This window comes from Eulemur rufifrons, chromosome 1 (genome assembly GCF_041146395.1).
Source record: "Eulemur rufifrons isolate Redbay chromosome 1, OSU_ERuf_1, whole genome shotgun sequence".
Taxonomy (NCBI): domain Eukaryota; kingdom Metazoa; phylum Chordata; class Mammalia; order Primates; family Lemuridae; genus Eulemur; species Eulemur rufifrons.
Genome location: NC_090983.1, coordinates 93640363 through 93664292, shown reverse-complemented (window position 1 = coordinate 93664292; position 23930 = coordinate 93640363). Strand labels below are relative to the sequence as shown.

Below are 23930 nucleotides of genomic sequence, written 5' to 3'. Positions count from 1 at the left end.
TTCATTTTCATTTTCTCACTCTGTTACTATTGGGTGATATATTTTATTCAAAAGTGAGTTGTTGCTTGCCTACCAAGTGTCAGTTACTGGGCTAGGGGTTTGGAATATCAAGGTCATTAATGATAACTGCTAAAGGTGGGGGAAAATACTAAACAAAAGTAAATTATATAAAAAATAATAAGAGCTCCAATGATCAAGACCTTACTATGTGCCAGGCACCTGACTCAGCGCTTGGCACGTATTTACTCATTTGGTTTTTGCAGCCACTCACCAGAGGGTCCTGGGGTTACCCCATTTTAAAGGTGAGGATGTGGAGGTGAAGTCACTTGTCCAAGGTGTATTGAAAGTGGGTGGCAGGGTGCAGGGTTTGAGCCCACAGCCTACTCCCTTTATTACTATGCTACCAAACATCTCGAGTGCTCTACCATCATTCTGATGGAATCTAATTTTAAGGAAAGATGAGTATGGATGAAACTTTATGCTATGTTGGATAATTCAACTAGAAAACAGAAACGGATTTTACTTTTGCCTGGTAGAAAAGTACCCACTAAAACGTACAGAACTTCTAACTCTCTCCCTGAAATTACATGGTGATGTAACAAATAGCTACGTATATTTTTACAAAGGAGAAAGTAATGACCATGATCTAGAGGCATCTGCAGGTGGGGCCAGGGCAGGTGATGCAGCTGGTTTCACCTGTGCGCTGGGCGTTTGGGTGCCACACACTGAGGAGCTCACCATGGAGAAGCAGCCCTGGGAGAAGGGCACATGCTCTTCATGGCTCCGGTTCCCCATTCTCGGGTCTGCCGCTGGTTCTCCAGCCATCAGGTTTAAATGGGCATAGGGATAAGAGATTCAGGGACACATTTTCATTGGTTGTTGGATGCTGATCCGTAAAATCAAATGTAAGTGCCTTGCTTTCGGGCTTACACTGCTTTTTGCCTATCCAAATCCTACTCATCTTTCATGCCCTAACCCAAGTCCACATGACCCACTAAAGCCTTCCAAGCCCATCTGGCACCACCTCTGATCTCCCCACCCTTGAGCTCCTGGAGCACCTAAGGATCAGTAGATTGTAGAGCTTAGAGACTGCGATTCTCCACCATGAACTTAACATCTAATCTTGGTGATGATGTGGTTGGGTTATCTCCTCATTTGAGTTGCAAGCTCAGGCTCTGTGTGCTCTTTTGAAATCCCTCACAGCACTGCACATGTTTTTGGAAAACAGACCACATTTAGAGACCAAAGGCAAACAAACAAACAAATAAACAACAAACAAAATACCGTTCAACTGTTTCTAGTCTGTCTTCTTCTGGTAAGGCAGCAAGAACGGCGGGGACTTCTGTGGGAAGCAAAACTGAACTGAGGGAATCACAGCTGTGGAAAAATCCCATAGGCAGTCAAGAATTAGCGATCACATGAGAAGTCCTGGGGTCTTTATATAATTTTCTAAGGCACTTTTATTTCACCACTGATGAGGCGTCTACTACTTTGTCCTCCCTCCTTCCTGAAAACACACTCACGGTTCCTGGCAGGTAAAGGTGGGGGTGCAATAGCCCCAGCCCAACCCAGGAGAACGTTGCCAAATAAGACATTTTCTGGAGTTTAAAAACAGAATCATAGATATCATAGATTTTTCAGTTGGTAATGTCTAAAATCACATTATTTCCTGGGGTGGGCATAGATGGTTTACTTTTGTGCTTAGTATTTTTTCCCCACCTTCATACTCTTCCTTAGTCATTCTATTCAGTTTTAAACCTTCCTCCCCATCCTCTGATGTATTGTTTGGCATTATAACTTCAGAGCTCTATATGAAAATTCCTGGATATTGAGGATATTAAAGAATTGAGAGAGGAGAAAAATATATTGTTATTTAAAAAGTTGGCAGCAGACTTTAATTTCAAGAAGGTGGAACGAGCGCTCACTGTTTTTGGTCCCAACGCCTTCCTTATAAACCTTTCAAATGATGTTGAAGGAATAAAAACTGAACACACAGCAGCAAAGAGAACAGGAGGAAGGACATCAGGGAATAAAAGTCTTCAACAATTTTCTGGAATAAATTTCTAGAAGCTCGGAGAGTGCCGTCTCATGAACAAGAGCAAAGAATGACAGAGGTGGTGGCACACGGGAGGAGACAGGCCTCCCAGCAGAGGCCGGAAAGGCCATGGGCTGCAGGTGAGGTGGCGGCAGGAATGGGGAACAGTAACCAACTGAAGGCTCCGTGTGTGCACGTATGTCTTTGAGGTAAGACTCTTATCTTTGTTTTGTTATTGTGCAAAAATGCACCTGCTTGCCAAGTGTGGAGGCTGGCTGGACAAAAACCCAGAAAATGGTGGCCCCACGGCTTTTACAGATGGATAAAAGGATGACGACGGTATCTGTGAACTGATATAGAGTGATTTTCAGGAGATGTTAAGTGAAAAAAGCAAATGCAGGAAAGCATATCTAGAATGCCACTTTTCGTGTAGGAAAGAAGGAGAAATAAGACAATATATACACTCTGGTTAGCATTACAAAGAGAAACACAGGAAGGATAAGTTAGAAGGCCAAGCTGGTTACCTACCAGGGGTGGGAAATGGGAGGAGTTACTCTTTCCTGAGCACGCCCGTGTGTGTTTGTGTGCGTGTGTGTGTATGTGTGTGTGGGGGGGTTTTCCTTCCACCATGCCTGTGGCCCCGTCCCACTGGGACCCTCTTTTTGTATAGTTATGAGTTTGGAAAACAAATTACTGTTCTACATATTGAAAAATAAAATTAAGTCAATAAAAAAGGGAAATAAAAAGACTGAAAGCAAACTGAAACAAATAATATTTCACACAAATTCCATAACCACACTGGGTGGGGGGTGAGAGAGAGATTGAAAGAAAGGAAGGAAGACAGGAAAGAAGAAATGAGAAAAGGGAGAGAAGAGAGAGAAAGAAATAATTCAAGTAACTTATAAATATAGTATTTGAATATATAACCACAGTCTTGGGTGGGATGGGGGTAGGGGGAGAACTACAAATAAATCTGAACTCTTTTCACCTTGCATGTTTATTAAAGTGGGCATGGGTGAAGCAATTTTGAAACAATTTTAGATGTATTATAAAATATATTAGAAGCCAGGGTTCTCACAGTGGAAGAAGGAGACACAAACACAGAATGGTGGAAAGCAATCAATAGCTCAATAGATATGGACTGAAACTGTGGATATTAGCATGAATTTTTTATTTCTAAAATATATATATGTATTTGTTGATATGCACACATATATACATATGTGTATATATGTGTGCATGCATATTTATATGTACATTATATATGTGTGTGTGTGTATCCCTTTGCTGAACAGGCAAAGAAGCAAAAACACCCCAGTGACCATGTGCACACCTAGCACCCAGACTTTGGTCTTTAATCCCATTTCCTACTAAAAGGAACCTGGGTCTCCACACCCAGAGTTAGCCCTATTTATTGACTTCATGACAAAGAATCCAGGTTCTATTTGAAAATTCTACTGAAGCTTTAGAAGATGTGTAGTCAGAGGGGATTCCTGCTAAGAGGAGGGACTGAGAAGTTCAGAAGCTGGACCACTCTCCTGAGACCAGACTGGTCTGGGAAGATGAAATGGTAAAAATCAAGAGTTTTTCATGAAACAAAACTAACCCAATGTTTAAATTTTGAGATCATCTTCCTCTAACATTTTGTGTTAATGTGTTCTTTTAAAATTGAAACGGTGATGACAGTAGATGGTGGCTGAGCATTTTATTTGTTTTGTTTTGTTTTAATGTCCTCACTTGCCAAAGTAAAACTCTGACAATCCCAAGTCAGTTCCCAAAATTCTTCTGGACATTTCATTCATTTATAAAATCTGAAAGTCTGGGAACTACTGGATCAGATAATTTCTTCAGTTGCTGTTGACACTCAGATTTTCTGGGAGTACATAGTGACTTAACAAATTCTCTCTGAATTTACCAAAGAGTGGAGAAATCAATGAGCTGCTTCAATGCTTATGACTACAAAAATGACTTGAAATAAATAAACAGCAAATAACTATGTTGCATGGTTTAGCAATAAGCAGATAACTCTTAGGAGCAAAAGATATAAGGAAAACCTTATAAGTAATAGGATGTAATTTACTCAAGTGAAATGGCTGCAAAATTGAAATATAATTAATGAAGTTATAGGAACTTGCTATAGACTGAATTTTGTGTCCCTCCCAAAATTCATATACTGGAACCTAACCCCCAATGTTATGGTATTTGGAGATGAAGCCTTTGGGAGGTGATCAGGCCATGAGTGTGAGGCCCTCATGAATGGGCTGGGTGCCCTATAAAGGCAGCCCAAGAGAGCTCCGTTCCCGCTTCTGCCGTGTGAGGACACAGTGAGAAGACAACCATGTATGAACCAGGAAGTGGGCCCTCACCAGACACCACATCTGCTGATCTTGATCTTGAGCTTCCCAGCCTCCAGAACTGTGAGAAATAAATTTCTGTTGTTTCTAAACTACCCAGTCTGAGGCATTTTGTTATAGCAGCCTGAATAAGCCAAGACAGACCTTAAAAAAAGAATTGTCCATCTTATTTTCTGTTTTTAGAAATAAAAACATGACCTAGAATCTTACATCCAGTGGAAATCCACGATAAGGAAACACAGAATCCTTTCTTGATTTTTATGAGCTGTTAGGCCACTGCAGTTTATTTTGAAACACACTGGCCCAACAGAGCACGCGGGCATAGAGGCTGAAGTAACAACTCATGGTTGGGAAGTTTTCTGTAATTCATGTGGAATTCATGTTTAATTCATGGTGGAAGAAGCCCGAGGTAACCGCACTCTGACTGCTTGTTGAAAGAACAGCCTCGGGAGATTTTTCCAAGGACATTGCCTTGAAAAAAAAAAAAATGGATGCTGTTTCTTACTTCTTGAGACCTGTGCATGCTGCCAGTGGGCACACACTGTCAGCAGGTCGCCACTTCCCGATCTCCTGATTTTGCTTATTCAGTCTCCAGGCAGCTCCCCAAGCCCAACTCAAAACCAGTTTACTGATCACAGGGGTCAATTCTGAGGTGTCCTCGCCCCCCAGCGAAATGAGGCAGTTTACCGAAATGGTGATGGAGCACTGCCATCTGGTGGCAAGAGTGACCTCGAGGTGCAGTGGACAGGCGTGGAGGGCAGAAGAGAAGGAAGCGTTACTAAGCATGCACCAGGTTGGATGCTAGATGCTTCACATAATTATTTTGCTTTAATCCTCACAACGACCCTGTGAGGGCACCATCATCACCTCTGTTTCACACAGGAGGAAATTATTGCCCAAAGGGCTTCTGTAATAAGTCACTCGCCCAAGGGCGGAGAGTGCAACACAGCTGCAAGCGATGGAGGTGGGACTTTCCAGCACCAAAGCTTCCCTTCTCTCTGCTTTGCCCCTTCCCCCTGATTGTGGAGATTTTAGAAGAACGCTGAAAATGAAGAACAAAGATGCTGACTTTATTTTGAGGTGGCAACGTGGTGGATGAGATACGGATGAACTAATAGGAAAGGAACTACCATTTTTGAGCCCTGTCACGTCCCAAGTCCCACGCTGGGTGCTTTGTGTTCAGGTCGTGCTAATCTCCAGGCAGCGGAGCACTAAGGAAAGGACCCACAGGGGCGGCACACGGTGAAGCCCCTGGACGGACAGCTGCACTCGGCTTAACTCAGGACGCGCTTCTCAGGGAAGCTCCGCAATGAAAGCAATGAAGGAGGAAGCCACAGTAAGTGTTCTAGGGTCACAAAATGGATTCCAACTATCTCCTCAAATACCTGGGGGGGGGGTTCGGTGGGCAGGTGGATGGGTAGTGTACTCGGAGGAGCCACACCCAAGGTGAGCTCTTGTGCTCCTGTCAAAGTTAAAATGTCAAGGCTGAGAAGGACCTTTGCAACAAGCCAATCCCCTTGTCTTACTGACAAGAGGACAGGGCCGTGACAGTGGCTGAGGGGTGTGGCGGAGGCCATGTAGCTCCTGGAGGTCGCGTGGCATTCCTGCTGGGTTTCTGAATCAGAGGACCCAGGGTCTACTAGTAGGAGCTGGGGGTGTGGAAAGATCACCTGCTGGTCTCTGTGGGTGGCAGAGCTCAGGTGTCCTGGCCACTCTGGGGGCCATGACAGTGCTCTGCCACCTGGGGGCGGGCCTCATTCTGGATCAGAGGATTGAACAAAAGGTGACAGCCGAGGATAATCATTTTGAGACACTGGTCACATTTGCTCACCAATAACTTGTTAAGCTGTATATGGGCAATGGACTGAAGAAGCAAATTCAGAGTCAAGGGCTCAGGTGTGCGCTACTGACCAGGCAGAGTCTAAAGAAAAGGCACCAGGCTACGTGTTTTATATCTTATGGCCCTGAAGATTATTAAATAAGCAAATTAGCAAAAATGTAGTTACTCTACATTTCTTCTTTTGTCGTCTCACATATTGTCATCTACAGTTCCGTGTCTGGAGCTGGGCTGCAGGCCCTGTGTGGAGCTGTGTCTGTGAGGACGTCACGGGGCACACGGTGAATAGTGCCAGGCTGTGACACGAGAGAGGTGGATCCTTTGGAATTAGATATGGGGGCTGCAGAAGGTAACTTTGGCAACTACAACATTTTAAAGATTGGCCATGAATATTTCAGCTGAATTATACATATTGGTTGTCTACTTTTATTCAAGCATTGCCAATTAGCCACCTATGACATTACTTTTTTAAAAAAGTTTACCTCAAGGTAATTTCAAGATATGAAAATTGCTTATATATTACCACATTTCTCTGACTAGCAAACTTCCCTCATGCTTTAAAAGTATGGTTTGCCCGGTGTGGTGGCTCAGCCTGTATTCCTAGCACTTTGGGAAGCCGAGGCGGGAGTTCGACATCAGCCTGAGCAAGAGCGAGACCCTGTCTCTACAAAAATTAAAAAAATTAGCCGGGCATGGTGGCGTGCACCTGTAGTCTCAGCTACTCGGGAGGCTGAGGCAGGAGGACCCTTGAGCCCAGGAGTTTGAGGCTGCAGTGAGCTATGATGATGCCACTGCACTCTAGCCTGGGCAACAGAGCGAGACCCTGTCTCAAAAAAAAAAAAAAAAAAAAGAAAAGTATGGTTTGACATATTACTGGCATTTAACTTTTGGGGATCATTGCCTCTGTAATCCACGGGGCAAACACGCCTGGTGAGACAAACAGGTGATCTGTGCTTACCTCTGTGCGGCCTCCGTCTTGGAGGTGTCGGGCATGGAGTTGAACACCAGGGACTGGAACTTCTTCCAGTGCATGATGCCGGGAATGATGTCCTGTAACGAAAGCCGGCACAGGGCTCCTACCCGGAAAGGAACTGTTTGGTGAGGTAAAGTCTAGAAAGGACTTCTGTTTCGTTCAACTGACTCTTTTTCAGTCTTAAAAGGTTAGCTCCAATATTCATAGTTTCATTAAGATTGATTGAATTTTTCTGAGACAAAAAGGCAATTGCTCCAGCGAAGGGCATTAAACAACATGACTGAAGCTAGAGACAAGGGAGAGGTTATTTCGTCTTCTTTAGGAACACGAGCAACACGTCCTCGGGACAGAGGGCAGATGCGCACCACAGTCTGTTCTGATTACTGTGAATGGGACGCTAAGGCGACACTCAGAGGGGCTGGCAGCTCGTGAATGGCGCTCCAGGCAGGGGAAGCGCGTGTGCACCATGCGGAAGGAGAGTGCTGCCAGGAGGCCACCAGCTCCGCCGGGCCGGGCCGAGGGCAGGGTGCGATGGGGTTGGCAGGAGTGTGGCAGGAGCGACAGGTCACAGGGCCTCGCGGGCCAGGCTGATGAGCTGGAGCGGCTCCCGCAGGCAGCAGAAGCAGGACACACCGAGGGCTCCGGGCAGGTTTGTGTCTAAGGAGGACGGCTGTGGAGGGCTGGCCGCAGCAGAGGAGGGCCGTGGCGGGGACTGGAGGGAGATGTGTGTGCTGCTTCAGAGGCAGACGGGGCATCCAGTGGTGGTCAGAGGTGGCGAATGAGGGAGAGGGAGTGATCCCGGACCGCGTGGGTGACTGCACCAGTCCACAGAACAAAAAGGCAACCCGGTGGCACAGGAAGAGGAGGCAGTTTGGGGTGTGGCTGGCACAAGTGGGGAGAGACAACGAGCTGAGTTAGGGATGTATTGAGTTGGAAGGGCCTGAGGTTAATCCTCGAGAGGTGCTGTGAGATATTCCGGTCAGGCTGGTCACGTGGGGGGAGAAGGAATTCCTGGAGCCCCTTCTTTACTGTGCATGTGTCATGTCGCCCATTCTGATGTTTCTACACTTGCTGGGGCCAAAGAAAGAGGAGGTCAGACCAAGGGGTTACGCACACCATGTGGCCATTTTTACATGGTTAAAATACGAACACTAGGCATGGCCTTCGAGGGGAAACGAGAGTGAGAATGCTGGGAACAGGGCAGCAGGCAGCAGGCAGCCTGGGGGGGTGTGTGGACAGGACAAGGCCGTGTCGAGTCTCCACCGTACCCCTTTAGGGCTGGCCGCACGAAGGCTGTTGTTCCCACTCTCCTTCTGCAGCTGTGGCTGAAAACCTCTGTCCAGCCATTACCCCCTTTCTTTGTCCCCTGCCCCTCCCTGCAGCCCAGGGCCAGCTCTGCCAGTGAGGCTGGTGACGACATTACCATGTGATGGAGAAACTTCTTCTGGGTGAGAGAAATGCTGGACCCACTGTGGGACTCTTTGGTGAACTTGTACTTGGGGTGAGAGCATAGATGGTAATCTATCAAAGTTTCCACGTAGGTCAGAGGGTGCATTACAGCAAATAATCCTGGGCTGGGATTCTGCAGAAGAAAGGAAAGAGAAGATTCTTTTTTGTTTAGCGGTTTCTAAGCCAGGCATAGGACAGGCGTCAGCTACCGTTCTCTGTGGCTCCCACTAGCACTAACATTCTGCGATTCCATGTCGGCTCGTCTGGAAAAGAGCAGGACAGCAGAGGTGTCCTCAAGTTGGTAGCATTTTACAAATATCACAGTCATTCATACATGTCTCTTTTCTGGTTTAAGAACTTCATTACATACCATATGGATTTACTAAGCTCTCATGAAAACAAGTTTAACTGAAATCATAGCTTAAAACGGCTTCAAGTATTTATTTCTAACTTTGATAAATTAGGGGGAATTACTAAATAAGCAACTGGTTTTAAAAATTCAATAAGCTTCCGGTTTTGAAAACAAAAATAGCCCCTTAAAAGCTACTTTAAAGAGAAGGCAAAAAAAGAGGATGATATTTGATATATCAGGAAATGTCAACATTTAACTTTGTTTTGGTAATGTGTTTAATTCAGGAAGGCTCCATTTGGATGTAGTATCTGGTTTTAAGGGAGATTTTGTTTTTTACTAATTGTCCAGGAGAACTAATGGAGACACAGAGCAATTATAGTAAAATACTAAAATATAAAGCCTTTTAATGTTCTTTCCTGGGCTTGCATAACAAAACCCTACTCTCGTCCCAAACAACAACATAGATTGTCTCCCTCTCAGTTACTTAATCTCAGATGTTTAAGAACCACTAACCTGAGATTTTGTTCTTTTTGTTTATATGATTTTTTTAACAATTAAAGAAAACACAACTCCTCTTGGCTTATGAAACCCAATCTTACTGCCTAGAAACAAATGTCCCCCCACAATTTAAATGACATGCAGCTGGATGGGTGAGGCATTCTAGCACCCAGCTGCAGTGGGTGGGAGGGCCCAGCAGTGGTGTGTTGGTAAGTCAACAGGGCTGGAAAGCCTGGAAGCTGTGAGTGCAGAGGCGACCGGCAGTGAGGGTCAGGATCAGGGCCTGGGGGAGAGGTGGGGAGAGCACGGAGAGGCAGTGAAGCCCGCAGTAATGTAGAAACAAGCACACACCCCGCCAGCATGTTGCAGTCTCGGCAAGATCTGGGGTACATACGGGAGCAGTGATGGGGGCAAAGGTGCACACCACCAGGGGAGTGGGAAATTACCTGCGTGGCCTTCAAGAGTGTCCCCTATTCTTGCTGACCGAGGACACGTAAGGTCACTATGCGGCCAGCTCTCTTGGTCTGCCCTGGGCCAAGGATAATGAATGCAGTCTTTTTGAAAAAGGCAACTGCTCTGTCTCCAGTAGTTGTCCTACTTTAGATCCCCATGGCTACCAGACTAAGTGGTCTGAGTGATCACCCCATGATGATTTTAATTTTAATTTTCCTCATATTAACGTATGCAGTGGCTCACCCATGCTGCGAGGATTTGCGATGAAATGCAATGGGCTCCTGTCCCCAGGCGCACATTCCAGAAGCTGTTTCTTTCCATTATCTCTGCATTTTGTGACTCTGATGGCCACTACCCTAAATCTAAATAGTATGCTTATTCTTCCATTCCTTGATTCTCAACCTCAGACAGTATCTACGGGCTCATTACAACGCAAGGTAAGGATTTTGCTTATGCACACCAATGATTACTGTAGCTTCCCAATAGACTTTAAAGTCAGGTAGTGTAAGTCCTTCAACTATGTTCTTCTGAGTTGTTTTGGATATATCTGAGTGTCCATAAAAATTTCAGAATAAGCTTGTCAATATCTACAAAAAGAAAAAAAACCTGCTGAGTTTTTTAATGGAATTGTGTTAAGTTTTTAGATTAATTTTGAGAGAATTGATCCCTTAACAATATTAGATATCACAATTCACCAACATGGTATATTTCTCCATTTATTTAGGTCTTCTTTGATTTCTCTCAGCAATGTTTTATGATTTTTAATGTATCAGTCTTATACATTTTTGTCATATTTATCCCTAATGTTTCATAGTTTTGATGCTATTAAGTGAAATGGCTTTTAAAATTTCAATATCAGTGTGTTTGTTGTTAGTATGTAGAAATATAATTGATTTTTGTATGGTGATTCTGTGTCCCGTAACCTTGCTAAATTCACTTAGTTTTAGTAGGTTTTTTTTTTTTTTTTGTAGATTTCACTGTATTTTCTATATGGACAATAATTTTGTGAATAAAGACAGTTCTATGTCTTCTTTTAGAATCTGGGTGCCTTTTGTTTATTAATATTTTTCTTGCCTTTTTGCACTGGCTATAGTTACAATCTTGAATGGAATCAGTAAGGGCAGACACCCTTGCCTTATTCCTGATCTCAGGGGGAAAGGCATTCATTTATCTTTCAGTTTGGTATCAGCTCTAGGTTTTCAATAGATGCCCTTTATCAGATTGAGAAAGTTTCTTTCTATCCCTTACTTGCTGAGAGTGTTTATCAATAATGTATGTCAGATAATTTTTCTGAACCTATTGAGATTTTTCCCTTTTTAGTCTGTTAATATGCAAATTATATTGAGCTTTGAATGTTAAACTAATCTTGTATTCCTAGCACAAGCCCTTACTTGCTTGTGATACATTATTCTTTTTACGTAATGATAGATTTGATTTGTTAAAATTTTGTTACAAATTTTTACATCTGTGTTTATGAAGGATATTGGTCTGTTCTTTTCTCTTCCTGCAATGTCTCTGCCTGACTTTGATGTCAGAGTAACATTAGCTTCTAGAATGAGTTGGGCAGTCGTCCCTTCTCTTCCATTTTCTGGAAGAGTTTGTGTAAATTTGTATTATTTCTTCTTTAAATGTTTGGCAGAATTCCCCAGTGAAGGCATCTGAAGCTGGAGGTTTCTTCATGGGAAGGTTTTTAACCAGAATGCAATTTATTTAATAGATATAGAGCTATTTGGGTTATTTATCTCCTCTTGAATAAGATTTCATAGTTTGTGCCTTTTAAGGAATTTGCACATTTAACTTAAGTTGTCGACTTTACTGGCAAAAATTTTTCATAATATTAACTTACTATCTGTAGAATCTCTAGTGAAGTCACCCTTCTCATTCCTCACATGGTAATTTGTATCTTTTACCTTTTTTCCTGATCAGTTAGGATAGAGGCTTATTCCATTTTATTGATCTTCTCAAAGAACCTATTATTTTTCTATTTCCTATTTCATTGATTTTCAATCTGATCTTTATTGTTTCTCCTCTCTGCTTAGTTTGGTTTCATCTACTCTTCTTTTTCTAGTTTCTTTTTTTTTTTTTTTTTTGAGACAGAGTCTCACTCTGTTGCCCGGGCTAGAGTGAGTGCCGTGGCGTCAGCCTAGCTCACAGCAACCTCAAACTCCTGGGCTTAAGCGATCCTACTGCCTCAGCCTCCCGAGTAGCTAGGACTACAGGCATGCGCCACCATGCCCGGCTAATTTTTTTTTTGTATATATATATATTTTAGTTGTCCATATAATTTCTTTCTATTTTTAGTAGAGACGGGGTCTCACTCTTGTTCAGGCTGGTCTTGAACTCCTGACCTCGAGCGATCCACCCGCCTCGGCCTCCCAGAGTGCTAGGATTACAGGCGTGAGCCACCGCGCCCGGCCTCTAGTTTCTTAAAGGGGTCGCTTAGGACATTAACGTGAGACTTTTCTTCTTTTCTAATGTAGAAGTATAGTGCCATAAATTTCCCACAAATTTTTTGTTTTCATTTTCATTCACTTAAAAATTCTTTCTAATTTCTCTTTTGATTTCTCCTTTGGCTTACATGTATATATCATATGTAATTAGAAAAGATCATAAAGTTATTTTTATTAAAAAATGCAAAAATTGTTAAAAGACAGAAACAGTAATATTCTCCCAAAAATAAATGCCGGCAAATAATTTCGAAGGTGAGGTATTGTTTCACACTTGAAATTCCAAAGAGAAAAAAATATACTAAACAAATGCTCCTGTTTTCTTATGGAGTAATTGCTGGAAGAAACACAGAACACAAGACCTTTGCCAACTGCTACTTACAAAAATATAAAGCGGATCATAATCTGGAGACGTGGCTAAGGCCTCAGGCGGTTTCATGCTCAGGACTGAGGTCTTGCCAGAGAGCTCCGATGCGGAGTCCTGTTTTGGAAGGGCTACGATGGTGGTGACTTCATCCTATACAAGGACCAAGAGCAGCGTGTTAGTCTTGATGCCGGGACAAGAGGGGAAAAGTGAGAGCGATTCTTGAAGGTGGGGCTGTGTCACCTCAGCTCCTTGCCTCAGGGCTCGAGCAAGCTTCTGGGGTCTGTAACTTGTTGAAGATCTGTGGATGGAGAATGGCTGATACCTTTTAATTTTATATTGTTGAGGAACCTGAAGTGAAAGAAGATTGAATATCCTTAAAAACCTGTTACCATTCTCAACAGCAGCATTTCTGACCTGCCTGATGGTAAAAGTAAAACAAGCACCAGGTTGTAGCCATCAGCCTGTAGCGAGTGCTCATTTGCACCAGCACCGGACGGACTTTAGCGCAAGTCCTGAGCCCTGCTCGGGTTTCAGCACATACAAGCATTCATAATTACTCGACCACAGCATGTGGCTTAACTGTAAAAATATAACAAAATACTGTTATTTTCAAAAATAGCAGTGGTCATATACCTCAAGAAAGGCTGACTAATTTTTGTTCACCTCATCTTGTGTTTCTTCTTGAAGCTTCTAATACATGTAGTTTACATAGCTTCACTCCTGTATGCATAATATATGGTATATCCACAGAGTAAAGACCCTAGTTTTCAAAAGCTACTTTAGGAAAAAAAAAATCTGTTGTACCTCCCACATACCATAAAATAATAGCAGAAAAGTCCACACAGTATGCTACATGGTATATTCCATAATGGAACAAAATCAATAAAATATTCAATTCCACTCCAAGAATTTGTTTTCACTCCATAAGAAACTCAATTGATGAATACTATGTAACAGATCTGACCTGCAAATTGAAGAAAGAATAACCCTGCTTGATTTGAACTTCTGAAGGTTTAATGGGGACTGGTCCAAGGCCATCAGGAGCCTAAAATGTAAAAAATCAAAAAAAAAAAAAAAGGACAGATAATCAGCACTGAGCAAAAGTGGTTATGCTTCTATTTCCACTGTGTTTTGAAACATTACCACGACCAGTTAGTTCTGCTCTCCAAGCAGCCACCCTTCCCACAACCACAGCTGCTACTTGATCTGTGGGGTACGAAGGCAGCCTTGGTCATCCCCTTTTCTACATCTCTTAGTAGATGGTTTTGGGGGTCTTGTCCGCTCACCCTATGCCAGCCTCAGAGCTCCTCATCGGCCCAGCAGAGGCCTTTGTTGAAATGGACTGAAGTCCTACTGCTCTCTCTGCCCAATTGTCCCCTCTGCTTGCCTTCCACAGGTGCTAATCCCCACAGCGCTACCTGATACACTGCCTGCATGCTAGTCTGCCTGAGACATTCAGAGAACCTGGAACGGTGCCTGGCATATGATAGGCACTCAATAAATACCATACTTCACCTAATCTAACACAACATTGTCAAATTAATATGATGAAATGTTAATATGCCATCAACTATAAGACATTTCCCAATTACAAGGATGCTAAATGTAAAAAAAGTGCATCTTAGAAGTGATGAAATACAGTATTTATGGAATAAATTAGACAGGAATGCTGAGTGCTCCATTTTTCAACAGCCCTAAGTAGTGGAGAAGTCTTTGTAGTGCTAACAAAAATATTAAATGAAATGTATAAGCTTTAGACTATTCAAAAATAATGAGGTGGGCTCCACAGCACGGTGATGATCTCCTCCCACCCCATCACCCTATTCACCCCGTTAATTACTGAGTGTCAGATGCTGACCATTGCTCAAAAGTCACAGATTCATTATATACTAGGAACTAATTGTTCTGAGTTTTAAGTCATTTATTGAATGCAGAAAACATAGAATTTCTAAATTCAGTCCTATAATTCTTAAGTATATTAACCTACAATACTTAACAAATATTTTAGGATGTGAATGGTAAGTTAATTCTTGGAAATCAAAAAGTTATTTTGATGCACTTGTATGTTTATCACAGCACAACTCACAATCGCAGATATGGAATCAACCTAAGTGCCCATCAACTGAAGAGTGGATAAAGAAATTATGGTACATATGTAGTACCACAAGTGGTACCATGGAGCACTACCCAGGGATAAGAAAGAATGAAATAACGTCTTTTGCAGGAACTTGGATAGAACTGGAGGCCATTATCCTAAGAGAAGGAACTCAGGAACAGAAAAATAAATGCCTCATGTTCTCCCTTATAAGTGGGAGCTAAACTCTGGCCACACAAGGGCACACAGAGTGGTATAATGGACACTGGAGACTCACAGCGGGGAGGGTGGGCAGTGAGGGATGAAAAACTACCTGTGGGGTACAATGCACTCCACTCGGGTGTTGGGTACACCAAAAGCCCGGGCTCCACCACTATACAATATACACATGTAACGGAATGCAACTTGTATTCCCTAAATCCATTAAAAAAGAGAGAGAGAATAAAGAAGGAAGAAAATTATTTTGCATGTGTACTTACAATATTGACTTAAGCACACTTTTTATTACTAATGCTGTGAACTTGAGCAACATTTTATTACTGGCTATGTGACTTTGTGCCTCAGTTTCCTCATCTGTAAAATAATAACTCTATCACATAGATTTGTTGAAGATTAAATGAGGTGACACAACTGAAGCAACTGAAGCACTTAAGATGCTGCCTGACTCGTGGTAATTGAATGTAGGGGTTAACTCTCATTTCCATTATAATGCATCCTTGTGCCCATGAGCGAGAGAAAGAAAGAAACAGAGGTGGCTCATGAGTCTGATGGGCTAGATGATCAGATTCTGAGGCCACATTCCCTCCTTCCTAGGTCAGGCCCAGACCTGGGGGCTGCCCTTCTCTGGTCCCCTGTTTGCCCAGGAAGCAGAAGGGCTCAGCTGAGCAGAACCTGCCTCCCCGGGCCAGGCTGGGCCTTCTTGGGTCCCCTCTCTGCCCTTGTGCTCTCAGGTTGGGTCCCAGGGCGGTCGGGCGGGGGTCAGTGTTCATGCTGGGTTCCAGGCTGGGAAGGACCCAGCCCAGGTTACCAGCAAGCTCAGCGCAGGTCAGGTGCCAGGCAGACGGCCAGAGATGCTGCCTGGCTTAGCACTGGGCACGATTTCCTGGGCACAGGCCTCCCTGGGGTGCCTCTTGGAGAGGGTGAAGGATGAAGCTGGGGGAGGGTTTGCCTTGGTATCTGCCCCTGCCGCCCCCTGCCTCATAGCCAGACGACACCTACCAGCTCGTTGGAGGCCTGAGGAGGACTGTGGGACGGGAACTCGAAGGGCAGCACCTCCCTGGGTGACAGGGAGAACCGCCTGCAGTAAGAATCCTGACTGACCCACGGCAGCAGGAATTTAGAGGAATTCTTGTCTGTGGGTAAAAAACAAAACGGGAATTGCAGGGGGTTCTTATAAGGTACTTTTATGGGAAACCACCGTCTATAGTTACGTATTTGCCATACACAGACTAGTGGGGGTTTGCCACACGCCTTTTCAGACAGAATATCTGCGTTTATGTAGATATGTCTATATTTCTATGTTTACTGTTTCCATTGCTACTTACCTCCACCTCTTCTCTAATTTTTAAAAATTGTGCTTTATTTTTACTTCCAAAAAACTCTATTTCCTAATTAAAATATAGTATCTTGGATGAATCCAGCAAAGAAAAAGGCTAAATTAAAGAAGTATATGGGCCGGGCGCGGTGGCTCACGCCTGTAATCCTAGCACTCTGGGAGGCCGAGGTGGGCGGATCGTTTGAGCTCAGGAGTTCGAGACCAGCCTGAGCAAGAGCGAGACCCCACCTCTACTAAAAATAGAAAGAAATTATATGGACAGCTAAAAATATATATAGAAAAAATTAGCCGGGCATGATGGCGCATGCCTGTAGTCCCAGCTACTCGGGAGGCTGAGACAAGAGGATCACTTGAGCTCAGGAGTTTGAGGTTGCTGTGAGCTAGGCTGACGCCACGGCACTCACTCTAGCCTGGGCAACAGAGTGAGACTCTGTCTCAAAAAAAAAAAAAAAAGAAGTATATGAAGACATTTTACAGATATTCACACATAATTCATAGGTAAATTTTACAATTGTTTTTGAAAAGAAGAGTTTCTTTATTAGAAACTTTAATACCAGAAATAAAAATAATATAGGAGGAAAAAAAATCATTAAAATGCTATATGATGTTTTGAAAAACCAAATGCACATCTGGATCTTGGTGGAAAGGCAGAGGGGGTGTGGTTGCTGCTGGGGGAGGAGGGGAAGCCTGAGCCAGGCTCCAGGGCTAGGGCCAGGGAGGGGGGAGGGTCCGGAAGGATCAGGGCCTGCTTGTGCATCTGCACGTGAGCCGCAGATCGCAAATACGTGTATTGTGAGAAGATGGTGACATATATGGCTTTTGGGCTCCCAGAAGCTACTGAGAGTGGGCCTCCAACTGCCCCAGCCAACCTGGGCACCAGAGGACTGGGATTTCTTTAAACAGCAAAGACAATAAGAGAGTATAAAGCTTAATGTGCAAATACGAGGCAGAGAAAATACCCAATTCAGCCCATCAAGCAGGATAAATGACGACTGCCCTAGTCTCTCTGGTGACAAGAGGAAGCAGAGAGCACAAAACAGGAGGTAGCACTATGGCCAAACTTCACAGACATCACAGCGTCGTCTGGGGCTGGCCAGGTATTCTGGCCACACCTGGCATAGAGATCTGCTTCGTGTCATGTGACAGGCTGAGGGATGGCACCCAAAGGTGTCCATATCCCGTGCCCTGGAACCCACGAATGTGTTGCCTTCCACAGTAAAAGGGACTTTGCAGGTGTGATTAAGTTAAGGATCTTGAGATGGGGAGATGATTCTGGATTCTCCAGGTGGGCCCTGTGTGGTCACAGGGGCTGCATAAGAGGAGACAGGAGCGTCAGAGTCAGAAAAGGAGACGGGACGACTGAAGCAAGAGGTTAGAGTGGTGGCCAGGGGGCCTGGGGCCAGGGAGCGCAGGTGGGCTCCAGAAGCAGGAAGGGGCAAGGAAATCGGCTCTCTCCGGGACTCCAGAGGGAACAAAGCCCTGACCTCCAGAACTGCATGACAATAAATTTGTGCGGTTTTAAGCCGTGAAGTTTGTGTTGATTCGTTACAGTCGCAGTAGGAAACCAATACGTGCGATTTATGAAAACACTTTAATTCCACACAGCTACGTTCATTATAAAGAAACCTCACGCTCCGAGGAACGGCCAGTCTCGGCATCGCTGGACGTTGCAGCCACACTTTACCTTGTCCTGACGACTGTTTTGCTTGGCTGATCTTTTCCATTATACTCTCTCTGTCCATTTTATGAACAGCAGTCAGCATATTGTGTAATCGTCGCTGAACGATGACCTGGAATTGGAAAGTGTAACGATTTCAAATTATTAATTGACACATGCCCATTTGGTAGTCAAGCTAATTCACTTTCCGTGACTATAACTAAGGGCTGACACGACCACTGTGAGGCAGAATTCACAGGGAGAACGGCACGCTGCCCTAGACTGAGGCCTCGGGCACGTCAAGGTCTGGGCAACGTTGATTTGCCTGAATACAAAAAAGACCAGGTTGTCATCTGGCCTTGTCCCACCCAATTTATGAGCCTCGATTTTCTCATAATTTCAGAGTGGAAAGAATGACCAGTTCCACATCCTTTCTTCTAGATATATCTGAATAGTAATGTGACTGCTGTGCTATTTTCAGAGTCGAAGGACAAACTACACGGGCGACTCTGTAGCAATAGGGCTGTGGATTATGGGCAATGCCAACGGCATTCCACCGGGCTTTGCAGTCAGACGGGTCGCTGCTGCGCGGGAGCGCTCCTGTCCCCAGAGCACTTCTCTCCACTGTCCTTCTGTGAAGGGCTCTTTCACCTAACAAGTGTTATGAAGCAGTTACTCTGTGCTCAGCCCCAGCGAGACCCCAGGGATGCAGTGAGGAGCAAGGAAAGTCCCGCCTGCACAGAGCTCACACTCCACGTGTGCTCCTGGGGAGCTGGGGTGAGAGGACAATGAAAACCTACACGAACAAACCAGATGAACGCCGTAGAGAAAATAAAATGGAGCAGACGCACGAGGGCACGACAGACGGGCTGGAAGGGGGGGGCCTCTGCCCACGCATGCAAGGATAACGAGGGAAGGCCACTGGGAGGTGAGGTTCGAATTAAGACTTAAATGACGAGGGGACAATGATATAAAGCTCTTGGCAAGAGAGTTCTGAGCAGAGGAGCCAGCCAGTACAAAGACCCTGATGCAGGAACAAAGGAGACATGCCTAGGGGGACAGAGAGAACTCCAATGTGGCCTGGTAGCCTTGATAAAAATTGTGCATTTCATTCTCATTGTGACGGGAAGTCTTTGGGGCGGTTTGGCAGGGGAGGGGTACGGTCATCTGTAAGCTTTTCAGATACTACTCCGGCTGCTGTGTGGGGACTGGAAGCGGGGACACCCGTGGCAGCGGTCCAGGCAAGGGGTGCTGGGGGCCTGGGCTGTGGCTGGAGCTGGGGAGATGGCAAGAAGTCACTAGGCCGGGGGCATATTGGCACATAAAACTGACAGCACTCCACTTTTGTGGAGTGTGAGGAAGACCTGAGCCATCACTCAGAGCAAAGCAAGTCACTGCTGACACCCCTCTGTTCAAGCGGAGGCTTGCTGCAGCGGTGCTAAGGCGGCCTCGCTGGTGGCACGCCAGCCCGGCCAGTCTCTCGCTGCTGTCTGCCCATCGTCAAGGGCCACGCTTTCCTGTCTCAGACACAGCTGTGTGCTGCCTCTTTCTACTGCTTTCCTCTCGAGCCAAGCCTCCTGTGGCTGCCCCTGCTCTGCACATATGCAGAGACCGCCCAGGGACACTGGCTCTACGGGGCCTTGGAGGCTGGTAAGTATGTGGCCCGATGCAGTGAACTCTGTCTCCTCCACCCAGACGGTCACCGGTCCAGGCTCAGAGGACCGCCTGAAACACAAGCTGTGACATCAGCTTTTGGAGTCCCTTACAAATATTCACTCATTTGATCCTCACAACACTATGAGACAGGTCTTATTACTATTATCTTCAGTACTCACATGAGGAAACTAAGGCACAGAGGTTATGTAACAGGTTCGAATCAGAAAGCTCCTAGGAAGCAGTGGCAGAACTTAGCGCAGGCAGTCTGGCTCCAGAGCCCAGGTCTTAACCACTGCTCGAGGTGCGGCCCTGCCAACCACGGAAGCCATACTCGAGTGGCATGGATGAGAGATCTATATAACGTAAGATGCAACCGGCACCAAGGAGATCCCTGAGTGATAAAGCTTAGAAGGATTGTTTCTTACAGGAAAAGTAGACTTGAGCTGGCCCAAAGGACACACATGGAGTGGAGACAAAGAGGCACTTTAGTTGAAGGGTGAGGAGCAGAAACACAGGTTGGTAGTAGGGAATGAGAATGATGTGTCTGGAAGAAGAGCAGGACTGGAACAGTGTAGAGCTGTGGTCCCCAACCCCTGGGCCCAGGACTGGTATAGGTCCACGGCCCATTAGGAACTGGGCTGCACAGGAGGAGGTGAGTGGTAGGTGAGCCAGCAAAGCTTCATCTGTATTTACAGCCGCTCCCCATCACTCACATCACCGCCTGAGCTCCACCTTCCCTCCTCCCCCAACCCTCGTGGAAAAAGTGTCTTCCATGAAACCAGTCCCTGGTGCCAAAAAGGTTGGGGACCACTGATGTAGAGGACAGCGGGAAGCTGGAGAGGTATGGCTACAGCCAGACTGGGGGGCTCCTTATTCCCCTACTGGCATTAAAAGGTCACAAGTCTTCATTTTATCCTGATAACAGGAAGCCACTGGAGGCTAGAAATGTGCTCGGTGGAAGAGCAGTGTGAGGGTGAGGAAGCCAGGGCAGGGAGATGACACCTTCGAAGGGCAAATCATGAGCTTGGATGTCAAGGAAAATATCTCTCAGGAATTCTCAATTGTTCTCTCTAGATGTAACTGATCAATATCCCATTGTTCTAGAGAACAATTCCACTCCTAGGTACAAATACCCAGAAGAATTGAAAACATATGTCCACAGACTTGTACACAAATGTTCACAGCGGCATTACCTGTAATAGCCAAAAGGTGAAAACAACTGAAACATCCATCAGCTGATGGACATAAAGAATATGTAGCCTATCCAAACAACAGACTATTATTCAGCCATACAAAGGAATGAAGTACTGATACATGCTAAAACATAGACAAACCTTGAAGATATGTTAAGTGAAAGAAGCCAGTTACAAAAGGCTACGTGTTTTTTTTAATTTTTAATTTTTTTAGAGATGAGGTCTGGCTGTGTTGCCTGGGCTGGAGTACAGCAGTTACTCATAGGTGCAATCCACTACGGATCAGCACAGGAGTTCCGACCTGCTCCGCTCCTGACATGGGTCAATTCACCCCTCCCTCGGCAACCTGGTGGTCCCTGCTCCTGGGAGGTCACCATATTGATGTCGAACATAGTGCGGCCACCTGATCAGCATAGCACACTATAGCGCAGAATTCCTGGACTGAAGCGATCCTCACCTGCTAGCGTGGCTAGGACTACAGGCACCTGCCCCCCCACTCAACCAAATGTTTAAAGTGATGGATATGGCAATTACTCTGGTTTGGTCATTATACAATGTTACATGCATTAAAACATCACACTGTGTCCAGTATGTACAATTATTATGTGTCGATTATAAATTTAAAAATTAATCAATTTTTTTTAAAAAGGCCACTTATTGTATGATTCCATTTATATAAAATGTCCAGAGCAGGCAAATCCATAGAGACAGCAAGTAGATTAGTTGTTGACAGGGCTGGGATTAGGAGGGCATGGGGAGTAACTGCTAATGGGTACTGAGTTTCTTTCTGAGGTGATAAAAATGCTCCAGAATTAGACAGTGGTGATGGCTGCCCAACTCTGAATATGCTAACAACTAGTAAACTGTGCACTTTACAAAGGTGAATTTTACGGCCTGTGAATTGTATCTCAATAAAGATGTTATAAAAAACCCATTGCTTGATTTCCTGTGCTGATGACCAAACAAATCAAAATTTCAATCTGGTGCTGAGACTTACCTTGCGTGCTACTTGTTGAAACCGTCTTTGTGTCCTGAACCTGCTGACCCAGGTATTATTAATGAGTGGGTCAAAATTAGGATGAAATTCCTTTATTTTCTGCGAATATAAAATATAGGCACATCTTACATTTACATTTTAACACCTGGGATTTAATAGAATTTAACTCCTGGCATTTAATAAAAATGCTTTAGAATTTTATCCCAAATCAAGTTATTATTTATTTGTTCTGCCATTTAGTAAGCACTTTTAGTGTACACAGCATTATAGGGAATAAATACTTCTTGAGTTGGGGGCCAAAAGTGAAAGACAAGATTTGGGTTTTAAGAAACTTATAGTCTAGTTAGATAAGCTCAAGCAAACACATGTGACCCCAAAGAAGAAGAAGAACGTCCCAGAGAAATCAGTCCCACGTGGCAGGTGCTGGCGCTACATCCAGAATTGGGAGGAGTAGGCTGTGAGATCCCCAGGCTGGGAAGGAGGACAGCTCAGCTCAGCCCTGCACGCCCTGGGCACCAGCGTGCATGGTCAATAAATGCCGAGGAGGAAAGGGTACCCGGGGGTGTAGTGAGGTCAGCCAGAGACTCAGGCACTGAAGGTTCTTGATAGGGAAAGAGCCGAAAGACAAAGGCATCAGAAATGCGTCAGTCTTACAGTGGTGTACGCGGTGAGCTGCAGAGAAGAGGGAGGAGGAGCAGGTGGATGAACAAAAACCTACTGGATTAGGCGTGGGTGCGACGTGAAAGTTGGATTCCAGTATGGCCTTGCGGAAGAGCTATTGGCAAGACTGTGGCCAGATTAAATGTAGAGGGAGATAATTCAGATATGGCAAACTCAGCAAAGAAAAATAAAAATGATAGAGATGGGGAGACTAGGAAGAATTTCTTTTTCGTTGTTAAAATTAAAAATTGGAGTTTGAGCCAGAAACTATTACATGACAGAGGAGATTCAGGCAGAGGGGCTACTGTCTCCATCGTACATTTGAGGACACTAAAACACCACAGCTAAGAGGCCTGTCCCAGGTCCCATATCTGTCATAGAGCGGGGACCAGGACTCTGGCTTCTGACTTCTGGTTTTGTATCTTTTCTACCAAGGGAAGGGGAAGTGAACAGAGGTCCGGGAGCCCACCTTGAGGACCGGCAGGCAGGGGCTCAGAGAGCAAAAGGAAACAAAAAAGGAGACCAAAAAAGAGAAAGTAGAGGGGTGGAAAGGGGGAGCACAGTATGTCATGCTGTTAATGTCAAGAGAGACATTATTTACAAGTTTCGACGCTTTACTTGTTAAAACATGGTGAAAAAAAAAAAGCACTCTGAAAATGTAAGCATATTAAAAATTATTAAATGTCTCTCAGTAAAAGGATTTCCATAAAATTTTTAGCATTTTTAAAAATAAGCATTTAAAGAGCTACAGATAATTAGATTCCAAATAAAGGAAAGTTACCCACCTCTGCTAGATCACGAACGACCCGTTTATGGTTAACTTCTGTCTTGAGTCGCTGAAATTCCTCATCCACAATAGGATCTCCTCTATCCAGCTGGATTTTTAATCATCAAAATAATTAAAGTTGGATGCAAATGCAAAAAACTCTTTCTCTTTAAAACTGTTAGAAACCCATTAAGCAGCTGGCTAAATCTACCCAGGGAGCTCCCGCTAGGAATGCGGGAGACACAGCTCAGTTAACGTGGTCATCAGGATTAGACTGATAAACACAGGGAGCCTTGACAGAAGCACAGACTCGAAGCCTTTGTTTCATAAGTAAAGGATAGTCTTGGAAATTATTTCCAAGACACTTAAAATTCACAGACAGGATTTTAGGAAACCGTGTAATTATGGCAGTATATAGATTTCATTGAAAAGACATTTAATACCCTAATGAAGTTTTAAGCTCTCGGAGTTGATTATCCAAGTGTCAGGTTTTAAAGAAGGCACGTGGTCATTCCTCCCCTTTCCTGGGTGCTGGAGGTTGACAGGTCTCTCTGGGCTGGAAAGCGACCTGCCCCTTCTCTGAAGT

At 44.6% G+C, this 23930-nt stretch overlaps 1 protein-coding gene across 1 annotated transcript in view; it reads right to left on the bottom strand.

Annotated features, from left to right (window-relative positions):
* The window catches only part of CFAP221 (cilia and flagella associated protein 221), a 93630-nt gene that overhangs the window by 5775 nt on the left and 63925 nt on the right, over positions 1-23930 (bottom strand). The window contains exons 12-21 of the mRNA XM_069473624.1: positions 23364-23453; positions 21919-22017; positions 18100-18205; positions 16079-16212; positions 13730-13810; positions 13006-13113; positions 12781-12915; positions 8623-8781; positions 7185-7276; positions 1285-1377 (exon numbers count right to left, since the gene is read on the bottom strand). Coding sequence (XP_069329725.1) covers positions 1285-1377; positions 7185-7276; positions 8623-8781; positions 12781-12915; positions 13006-13113; positions 13730-13810; positions 16079-16212; positions 18100-18205; positions 21919-22017; positions 23364-23453 — 1097 coding nt within the window. The remainder of the gene's footprint in view (positions 1-1284; positions 1378-7184; positions 7277-8622; positions 8782-12780; positions 12916-13005; positions 13114-13729; positions 13811-16078; positions 16213-18099; positions 18206-21918; positions 22018-23363; positions 23454-23930) is intronic.